General features: G+C 49.2%; 1 protein-coding gene across 3 annotated transcripts; it reads right to left on the reverse strand.

The window, feature by feature from the left end:
• Positions 1–3,300: 3,300 nt before the first annotated feature.
• On the reverse strand, positions 3,301–10,234 carry LOC116899556 (ATP-dependent DNA helicase DDX11-like). Of its 3 annotated transcripts, none has more exons than XR_004387734.1 (4): positions 10,141–10,234; positions 5,584–5,829; positions 5,111–5,197; positions 3,301–4,827 (listed from the first exon to the last, which is right to left on the reverse strand). XR_004387734.1 is itself a non-coding variant. In XM_032901453.1 (3 exons), the coding sequence occupies exons 1-3, from the start codon at positions 5,944–5,946 to the stop codon at positions 4,669–4,671; spliced, it is 609 nt and encodes a 202-aa protein (XP_032757344.1). In that variant the 5' UTR covers positions 5,947–7,424; the 3' UTR covers positions 3,301–4,668. The 3 variants fall into 3 exon arrangements, 1 of the variants encoding a protein (XP_032757344.1); XR_004387735.1 differs by lacking the exon at positions 10,141–10,234 and adding an exon at positions 7,837–7,887; XM_032901453.1 differs by lacking the exon at positions 10,141–10,234 and having other exon boundaries at positions 5,584–7,424.
• Positions 10,235–11,183: the final 949 nt, after the last annotated feature.

The raw sequence follows: 11,183 nt of genomic DNA on the forward strand, positions 1-11,183 counted from the left end.
GACTTTCTAGAAATATAGCTGTACAGAAGCCTCTCAAACTACTGACATACAGTGTAAGAGTCCCCGCCCAGAAGAGACAAAGAAACCTGCAGGCTAGAGACAACAGCCTGCCTCCAGTCTCCTGAGCGACAGGTAGACCCCAGCTTCAGCCTTACCTTTCCCTCTGTGAACGAAGTTTGAATCTCCTGGGCTTCCCTTCTGCCAGTGTGTCATGGCCAGGACACCATGTGGTTGTAACCACGCCATGAAACATCAGGTCTGTTTCCACACTGCATGATGATCATAACCGCACTCTTGGGTTTTTGAAGTGAAAAGGCTGAGGTCAAACATCTCAGCTAAGACAGACAGACACAAGGACACCATAAGGAATGACCAAGACAGCTCTTAAAGGCATAAAACACCCAAGAGTCCTCACTGGCATTCAAGGACCAAGACCAACACAATAGGCAGATTAGGGGTGATGGTGGGAGGGGGAGGGGAAGAGGTGCACCTACCTCCCAAAACAGCCACAAACTTGTCCAGCAAGTACAGGATCTGCTTGATGTACATCAGGTTCTTGGCCTCTAAACGCTTCCTGAGGAAGGAGCATCAGAGCAGGGTTGTGGCATCCTCCAGGAACTCCCTGTACCAGATGCACGGGCCTTTCTCTCCGCCTAGGGCCCGACACACTGGGCTGCGGGGTACAAACCCTCCAGCAGATAAAGGCTGGCTAGGACCAGGGTTCTCAGCACCTGCTGCTCTCCCCCAGAAAGCCTAGGATGAGGAGGGCACACACCAGGACAGACCAATTCAACCCATTCTTCCAAGACGCTGGCACTACCAGTCACCTCCACTAGTGCTCCAGGAGGCTAATGTGGAAGCCACAGAGGCTGAGCATGGGGGACCTTTGGCCTTGGGAAGTCTCTCACCTGTATCTTTCCATGTACTGGAGCAACTGGGAATGGGCCTGGCAGAGCTAAGGAGAAAACAGAACAGCACCTAAGGAATTCCAGGATGTGGTTAAGAGAACCTCTATAGCGTTTATCTAGAAAATGCCAGCCCAGGACACATGGGGGCCATCAGGTGATGGGCATCTGGGTAGCAACAGACAAAGGCAAACATGCACAGGTAGGCGTGGGGCTGACAAGAGCTGAGAGAGTAAGGGAAGAGTCCAAAGCCAAGGTCCCAAGCTCAGATGAGAACTGGAGCTGGGAGATGGCTTACACTGCAGGACTGAGTTCAAGGTGGGTGACATCACATAGGTTTGTCAGAAGCCAGTGGTCACATCCTGGTTCACCTCAGTTTGTGCAGTTTGGGTATAAGACACACAGCTTTGCCCTCCAAGAATCCCCAAGTTCCCAAAATTACGCAGGGAACCCCTACCCCAAGAGAGAAGCATGAGGCACACAGACCCGCTTTCGCTGCTTGCCACATACACAGGAAGGTAATCAGGAGCCTGCAGAGGCCTGAGCAATGTGGTACCACAAGGATAAAAGGCACTGCTGTGAGCCTGCTGGCCTGGATGCCCCCATCCTTCCAACAGACAACTCGTGAGCAGCACTGGGTGGAGGAGCTGAGGACAAAGCAGCCGCCTTTGCAAGCTGGCATCCAAGAACCTCACTCTTACCGAGGAACAGGAAAGGACAGGGTTTCAGTTCAGTTCACCCTTCCCAAGCCCCACAGGGTATGAGGCTCCACAAGTGTTGACAGTGGTGCGGCATGAGGTTTGTTTGTATAATATATATATAACTTCATGTTCCTCCATTGGGAAATATTCTCCCAGCCAAGGTTTTGGTGGAAAAGGGGATATTCTCTCTGCTGAGGCTGATGACTCCATTATACATAGAATCAGCAGTGGTCCAGAAGGTGAGGGAATGTCTAATGTCTCAGTAAAATGGTAAATGCTGAAAGCTTTAAGGCTGTGGGAAAGAACTCTGAAAACATGAGTACAAAAATATATAATTTTTCAACTATGCAAATTATGAGAATACAAAATTAATTGCATAAGAAGTTTCATGGACCTAAAGGAACAGAGGCAACTTTTCAGATGTTAAGGAAGCAATTAAGGAAGGATCTCAGAACAAGAACTACCCAGCGAGCTTACGGCCAGTGCTTACAAAGGCAGGCAATTCATTTGCCAACTTTAAAAAAAATGTACTTGCAGTCCTTCTCTAAGGATCCAGAGGGTAAGGTCATAAAAGGCTGATTCAAGAAATAATCAGAGGGGAACCTGGAGTGGATGAGTGAATTGATATGTAAATAAAAGACTGGGCTTTGGTCTGACAGAGCTGAGCTATCTGACTGAGCTATGTGGTGATCTTCAGAGAGCTGTCTCCAACAGAACATAAGGCTGTCAGCTTCTACCCCACAATTTGACTTTGGGTTGTTCTTTCTGCCACTCTCAAACACCCCTGCCCCAGGACCGCCAACTAAGCCACTGCTGGCCCTTGGCAGACTCTTTCTCTGTTACCTCTTGCCTCTATGTGGTCGGTCTCCTCCTTAGGCTATCCTGGAAGAGACACTGCTGCTCCTTCTTAGTCCTCCTGGGATGTGATCGGGAGAGCTGCCGATTTGTTAAGGTGACACCCAACTACTATGCCTCAAGCCACGTGTACAAGCCCAGTACCAGGCTGCTCTTACTTCTGCACTACCTCAGGGGCCGATCAGAGCCTGGTTAATAACAAAACTTCCAAGACTCCATGACAGGCTTCAAATTGGCAGTTCAGGAGACTAGGCCTAGATCTGTTTCCAAGAAATGGGCAAGTCCAAGCAAGTCAGTTACTTGAAAAACCCCAGGTCTTGGGCAGCCAATCAGAAACTGCCAACACCACCAGAAGCTGACCCGCCACCTGCCAGAGCCCAGCAAGGGCAATGGGTCAGCAGCAGTTTTCAGGCTCCCCCAGCAGCAGTTTCCAGTCCCTCCCTCCACCCCCAATAGTGGTTCTAGGATGTCTCTAGACAAATGGGGGTGAGAGTTCACTTTGGGGGTCTCCATCTTGGTAATGGAAGATGCCAACATGCTGGACTGCTGCTGAATAAAACACTCTGCTTTTATATACTATTTGAGTCCAGGATACCATTCTTCCGCGAATCACAGACACTTACACTATATGGAGGATCCCTTACCCTTCTCTGAGCTTGTCTGGGGAGTTCAAAAACTCCATGTGCAGAATGTCATGTAACCTTGGTCAAGAGTACAGGTATGCCTTCCCTTTTACTGTTAACAGCCCATTCAGCAAGCACCTGAGATTCCTGAAATGCTTCCCCATGCTAATGAGGCATTCTGGTACCCGAAGTCTTCAGCCAATGATCTTTGCCCATCCTCGATGCTTCTACCACCTAACGCCCAACCCCCAAAGTATAGAAGGCTTGAATCACCCACAGGTAAAGTTGACCTGCCTCTCTCCAGCTGTCCCGAGGTGTCTTCTTCCCCCTATGTACTCAAGGGGTTTCCAACCCATCCCTACCTGGCATCTCTGCTCCCACTGCCTTCGTGGGCCATTGCTCTTGGGGGGCCAATATTTGCTGAAGATCCCCAAGGCCAGGGAGAGATGCAAATACCCACAAACCTTAATGTTTTAAGGACCTTCTAGTACTGGATATGGAACATACCACTCTCAGGCTGAATTAATCCCTCCCCCAGCATCCTGCTGTACTTTGACATCCATCCAGTATTTACTCAGCCCTCAGAGACCTGTACCTGCTCCAACCTTAGGTCTTCTGTCTCTTCCTCTCTTTGCTCTGATACTTGGGCCTTCCCTCAAGCACACACAATCTCCACTTCCAGCCCAGTGAGTTTATGGGACCCTAATCAGAACCCTCATGCCTCAGCAGGCCTCACCTCGGTGTGACTTTACACACTACTACTATCCTACTCCATTTTCCTCTAAGCAAACACACTGGTTTCAAACTGGAACTGTACACTTATGTCCCGCCCATCTCCCAGCCTAGAAATGTACGCTGGTCATGGACAGGGCTATACCCAGCTGACCTCAACTGGCTAAACAGGGTGCCCACAGATATATCCTGAACAGGATCCCAGCTGGGAAGAAGTCTGTTCTCCTCCCCTAAAGGCCATGAAAGTCCTGTGTCTCACTCACCCTGACACTGACATCTATGGTCACTGTGCACATGAAACTCCAGATTGCAGCACCTGGGCCACCAGACTTTCCCTACTAGAATTGAAGTGGGAATGAGAAAAGAGTGCCTCGAGAGGAGCTGTGTGGTACAGCCATGAATAAGTCCCTCCTATCGGAGTGTCCTGGGTCACTCACAAGTGAAGCTCATAAAATAAGAGCTTTCGGCTCATCTGGACCAGAAACCCTAAACGATGTCAACTGTGAGTCTGGAACTCTCTGACGGTTATGCTTACGCTACTGGTGGAGAACACAGAATCCAGAACCAGGTGGACTACATCCAGGCCCAGCTCTCCCCCATTCATGAGCCCACAGCAATGGCCAAGACATAGCACCTGACCCAGCCATGGCCTCCAGGATTCCACCACTGGACGACAGTGGGGAAAACTAACTCAACACATACACAGGACTGTCACAGAGAAAAGGGTCAACCGTGGATGTCACCAGCACTTATGACCGCTTAAATACAAGCCCAAGGTGAACAAACAAGCAGTCGGCTATCAGGCGGTCTCCTGGGTGCTCCGGCTGAGGCTGCAGACTGACATCCGAGGTCTCACCTGCTGCCTCCTCTCTCCTCATCACTCTCATATTCTGCCAGAACCAGATGCTCCTCCCCACACTCCAGCTGCCCCAGCTGCTCTGGTGCTGTGTCTGCAGCAAGCATCTCCCTGCTGAGGCGCAGGAGAGTCTCCATCTCCTCTTCCTCCTGTCTCTGGGTGGGAACAAAGATACAAAGAGAAGTCTCGCACTGGAGCTCCAGCTGACTCTGTGACAGACCTGGGCCCAGCCCTGCTGCCACCAAAAACAGCATCACATTCTCCTCAGAGGATGAACCCCACTGCCTGACTCAGATCCTCCACCACGTGAAAGCCCCAACCACTGTTTGAGGAGATGGTGGCCAATGGGAGCAAGAGTGGGGTCTGCCAATCGGGTGTCTCACGTCGGGCCCAGGCAGTGTGCAGCTGCCCACGCCCCACAGCCCTCCACGTGCTCACCGAGCGCTTGGCAGCAAACCTGCATCTTCCATCCTGGCAGACCTCCTGCAGCCGCTCCTCTCGCTTCCTCCTCCTCACCTGCTCCTCCTAGAGGACAGGGACAGCAGAAAGAGACTCCTGCAGAAGTGCCACCCCAGGCCTTTCTCAGTAACAAATCTACTGAGAGAGCCCCTCACAGGGTGCTACCACCTCCATTCTCTCTGCCAATCTGGCCCCACTGCTCAGGTCAGTGGGGCTACATCCTCTCTTCCTCCAAGGCATACAGTAACAGCCATTCTTCAACTCTGTCCTTTCCCAGGCGAGTGAAAAATGGAAAAGGCTTGCATCATAAAGAGACAGCAATGACCTCAAGGTCAGCCAAGGACTGAGAGGCAACACCAAAAGAAAAAAAATCCTAAGTCTTTTAATAAATTGAAAATAATCATTGAAGCCTGTTCCCTGATCACTCCCCTTCTCAGTCCCTCAGATCTCACCCTCAGCCTCTCCACCAGGTCCCTTTCTTCTTTCTTCTGCACAAATTCAGTGACCCAGTCAGGATCTCCAGCAGGTCTCAGGGTGTCAGAGGGTTCTTGGCAGGATGAGGAAGACAGGAGGGAGTTCCTCCCACTACTTGTGGGGCCAGATGCAGGAGCGAGGAGACCAGCCTCTGCTTGCAATTTCTTCTGTTCAAAGTCCCGGAGCCAGGACAGGGCCCCACAAATCAGACTTAAGGACTTTCCCTGCAGGAGGAAAACGACCTCAAACCAGGCCAGAAGCAAAGCTTCCCAGATGATGCCCCATGTAATAAGGCCATCAAAGAAACCCTGGTTCTGAACACGATGACGCTCCAAGACCATCTAGAATGGAAAGGAATCAGTGGTCACCAGAGACAGGGAAGGAAGGAGTAAGCTTGGTTCGGAGAAGGGGAATTAGCTGCTCTTAGGCCGAATAGCTCCATGTCCTAAAAGAATTTAAGTGTTTTTTTTCAACTTACAAAAATATCTAAATAATGACGGGAAAAATACATTAACATAAAGCATGGAATCCAAAATTCTTGCCAAGGCCACCTCTGACTCCAAGCTTTAGGTCAACAAAAACCCAAACACGCATAGTCAGTCACACGAGTTGCTACTGTGGGCGATGTCTACTGTCCAAAACACTCTTCCTGCCTGAGGTAACACCGTTCCATAGTACCGTTCACGCTGACAGGCAGCCCTATCCTGTGCTCCTAACCCCAGTGTCTGACTGACCATGAGGCCCTTAGGTGCGTCCTCATTCTTACAAGGACTGGCAGCCTTATAAAAAAGGGTCATTCAGATGCAGTCATACAGAAAACAAAGGCACCATAAAGAAACGCAGGAAGATGGCATCTACCAGAACAGGAGTGGGCCGGACAGCCTACTCACATAGCCTTCAGGAAGAGCCAAAACTATGAAAATGTTGACTCCAGACCTGAACCTCCAGAACTCTTAGTGCTGGATTTCTGCTGTGGACGCAATCTGCAATACTCTATACCATGAAGACCAGAAGACGGACTACAGAGGAAACTGTGGAGTCCCCCAGGCTGCTGCCCCTAGGATCCATCTGGGTTCATGTGACTCTTTAGAGCTAACCCTCTCTCTTCTTAACCTTCTGAGTTTGTTGCATTTAGGGGTGGCTGAAAGTCTCCAGAGCAGGGTTCTGAACTCACCTGTCCTGGAAGGTACCCTAAGAAAAACAACTTCTCACCTGCAATCCTGGACGAGGCAGTGGCTTATCTCAGGAGCTCTGGGACTCTGACCTGACTCTCAAAGCTTATTCCCATATATGTAAATGCACATATTTTTGTATATATGCAAAAATGGGACAGTGCACTGCCTGGTTCTATGCCAACTTGACACAAGCTGAGTTATCACAGAGAAAGGAGTCTCCCTTGAGGAAATGCCTCCATGAGACCCAGCTGTAAGGCACTTTCTCAATTAGTGATCAAGAGGGGAGGACCCCTTGTGGGTGGTGCCACCCCTGGCCTGGTGGTCTTTGGTTCTATGAGCAAGCCAGGGGAAGCAAGCCATGGCCTCTGCATCAGCTCCTGCCTCCTGGCCTGCGTGAGTTCCAGCCCCGACGTCTTTAGGTGAGTTGACATAGTACTCACTGTGCACAGTACCTCCTTGGGTGAGTTGACATAGTACTCACTGTGCACAGTACCTCTTTGGGTGAGTTCACATAGTACTCACTGTGCACAGTACCTCCTTGGGGAAGTTCTTACAGTACTCACTGTGCACAGTAATACACCAAAGTTGGAGAAAGAAGCTGGGAACCTGCAACCACAGCCCTGTTCGGTTCCAACAATCCACCTCAGATACATCCCTCACTCAGTCTGGGTGAGGAAGGAAGATAGACTCCCAACAGCACTCAGTAGCCTGGGTCCTACACTCTGAAACAGTGCTGAACCTGGGGAAAAGCCAAAGCTTTCTCGATGTTCCTCAACATCAAAGCAGCAGTGAGCCACAGAAATCACAAAGCCATTGGTGGTGTGGGTTACACTGCAATTTGAAAGTCTCAGCTGCCTTTAGCCTGTTCTCTCCATGGGGCTGCATTTAGCGGTTGAACAGAGGAAGAGACCACTATGCAGAAAGAGAACCTGATGACTACTGTGTCCAGCTTCCTCTTGAGGAAGGCAATGCCTACACAGGTGAACTGTCAGGGTGAGAAAGGCCGCCTCAAACTGTCTGAGTGGCGCTCGCACATCCCTCATCCCTCACACTCACCGTGCCAGTTGGACTCTCAAATATCCCAATCTTGCCAGCCTCCAAAACCTTTAGAGTTCTGCCATGAAGTCTTTCTGGATAGGATAAGGGGGAAGGAAGCGGAAAATGGATGCCACCCATCTCCTGGCTTTCCTCAACAGAGGGGAGGTAGGGAGGGAGGGGGAGGGAGGGAGGGAGGGAGGGAGGGAGGAGAGAGAGAGAGAGAAGAGAGAGAGAGAATTACTTTTCTCATGAGCCACGAAGTGGACTAAATCTGCTGAATCCAAAGCACTTTTCCCACTAGTCACACAGTTTCCCTTTGGGTTGTACATTTTTCTGGCAAACAGTCACCGTGCTCTGTCCATCGCACACACGTGATTATACCAGAACCACATAACACATAAAGCGATGCTGGTCAGATACGTGCACTGTAGGCTCCAGCCCAGAAAGACCTTAGGATGAACCTCCTGTTCTGCTACTGGATGCCCTTCCAATAATTCCTCCTCAAAAGCAGAGGCCTTGCCAAGGACAGTGCTCTTTGGATCAAGCTGCCTTGGACGTGGGAGTCCTCCAGCAATGTTCCCGAAGGCCTCTGTAATGGGCATCGCCTGCCCAAGCTGCCTCATCTGATCCTACGATGAAGGCCTATAAACCTATGGAAAATGGCACAGAATGACCAACAAGACCTGTTCAGAAGGCACTGAATCACATCCATACCTCCTCCATCAGACAGCTCACATCTGCTTTTCTTCATCCTAACCTCTATTTCCACACGAGCAGCGCCATCTACTGCTTATTCTTTCTGACCTTGGGACACAAGGGCTTTCAGGGGCTCAATGGTAGAAAGTTTACCAGGAATTTGGAGCCTCCTTGGGATATGATCCCTAGCACCCTAACGCCACTAAAAGACAGCTGCACAGCATTCCCCTTCCCCTGTCAGGACAAGGGCTCTCAGCTCCATGCCTGTCTCATTCCTGTTTCCTCTTCTGAAACTCTTTTCCTCTACCACCTCTTTGCCATCTGGAGGAAACTCTCATCCACACCTCTTTTCCTGGGAGGTAACTGGACAGGCCCATCTGTTCTAAGTCCAAATAGTAATAACCCTAAGACCCACTGTATCCTTAATAAAATTACTGACCAAAACAAAACAACAAAAAGGCCACACAACAAACTAAGAAAACGATAATAAAAAACAGCCATGCAACTGGAAAACCATTAAAACACAAAGAGAAGATAAAGAAAAGTAACCAACAGGAGGTGAAGAGATGGCTGAGTAGTTAAGGGAACGTGCTGCCCTTCCAGAGGACCCAGGTTCAATTCCTAGCACCCACTTCTCAGCTCACAACTGTCTCTAACTCCAGTTCTAAAGGATCCAGACATACAGGGAGGCAAAATACCCATACACATAAAATAGTAAAAATAAAAGTAATTTTTAAAAGGTTAGCACAGATTGTGAGCATCTAACGTGTGTTAAGCACTCTACAGAGCCCCCAGCACCACCCCTTAATTTCACTTAACCTCTCACTGGTATCAGGACACGACATGCTTCTGGAGGCTAAAGGTACAGAAATTAAAGGACTGCTGACTGGGGGCAATGCTCACTGCTGGAGCCCTTGCCTAACAGCACCATGGAGCTTAATCTACAATCGAAAGGGGCTAGGTGTTAAGGAGTAACATAGTTATTTAAAGAAGAAAAGGCACGAATTTGACCCCCGCTCTTAGAGCAGGCTATGGTCAAACTCACCTGGGTACAACCGGGAAGTAGCAGGACTAAAAAGGAGAGGTCCTAGAGTTATGCGCACTAAGTGAAGAATGTCTCTGTCAGGGAAAACCAGGGACCCAGGCTGAGAGCAGAAGAGGAAATATGCGCACTGCAAGCTAGCCTGGATTTCAGGACAGGTTCCTGAATACAGGAACCATGCATTTATTATTTACTCCTACTTTTATGACACTTCCACCGCAAATGTGGAAGACTTCCACGCATCAGACGGAACTTTCTGAACCTTAAAAAAAAGGGGGGGGGGCAGTGCAACGGAGAAAGTAACAGTATGGGCCCTGTGAGAGACTGCCAAATTGGATCTCGTTAATTATCAGTCAACCTGTAGGTCTTCACCTGACGTTCACTATACACAATAATGCCCGAAAATCGCTTAATACAGCCTCCTTAAATTTTAGAACTCAACCTGCTACCACCAGTGGGATGCACCTCGCGTTCGTTCTTTGCCACGCCGCCTCTGCCCACAAGTCTGACCTTAGGGTGCGCTTCGCTCACGCAGTTCCCTGGCAGCCTCAGTTTTCGCCTCTGTTCGAGTCTGCCCTTCTCACCTCTCTGCCTTCGGTGTCAGCTCTTCACTCACGCAGGACCGTATTCGCTCTCATCCGCAGGGCGGACTCCCTGAAACCAGCAAGTATGCCCGGCAGCAGCTGTGAGATTTGAAGCTTCAATGAAGGAGCATGCGCAAACGGAAAAACCGGCCACTTGGACACGCCCCCGCGCCACTGCGCTTGAGCGCTCCAGCTTATCTCGGGACTTACGGTTCAAATTGCTTTGATTAGGGCTATGTGCTTGAGCCTTGATCTAACTTTTCGTATTAGGATTTTACTATTATCATTTATCGGTTTTTTGTTTTCACAGAAATATCGGCTTTTTAAAAAAACTTATTTATTTAAAGTATGAATGCTCTGCTGAATATGTCTGCCTGCCCGAAGAGGGCATCAGATCTCCCTAAAGATGGTTGTGAGCCACAATGTGGTTGCTGGGAATTGAACTCAAGATTTCTGGAAGAGCATCCAGTGCTCTTAAATCCTCTCACCAGCTCCCAAGTTATCATTTTCTAAATACACTTTTCTCAAAGAATGTTAAAAGTAAAAAGAGGAACTATTAAATGTCAAATGTACACAAACCCTTAAGAGCTAAGAGGGTTGATATTCTTCGTGCATATATTTTTTCCTCCTTGCTGTAGATATTGGATCTGTTTCACAATAACGACAAAGGTGTAGGTATTACACAGAGTCCTTTACAAACTTCTCCTGCTGTGTAACGCAGAATAAAATATTTAACAGACTCTGGGGAACAGGCAGTCCATTGAGACTTGGTTTTCTGTCACTAGTTACAAAAGCACGCACAGCACAGGAGGCAGAGCAATTAGTCATTATAAACGTCCCTGTTTACTGCACTAGGAACATTGGACATGACCTATTTTCAGAGGTTGTGCCTGAAAATTCGAACCACAACTTCGCCCGCTTTTGCCAAGAGGTGTAAGAATGATTAATTCTCTGCCCCTTAGTGTCCATTTTCTAGGGAGACGGGCAGTTGCAGGATTTAGTCCTCAGTGGGATCTGAAAGCCATTGATTACCCTGATGGTTC

Source organism: Rattus rattus, chromosome 4, assembly GCF_011064425.1.
Source record: "Rattus rattus isolate New Zealand chromosome 4, Rrattus_CSIRO_v1, whole genome shotgun sequence".
Taxonomy (NCBI): domain Eukaryota; kingdom Metazoa; phylum Chordata; class Mammalia; order Rodentia; family Muridae; genus Rattus; species Rattus rattus.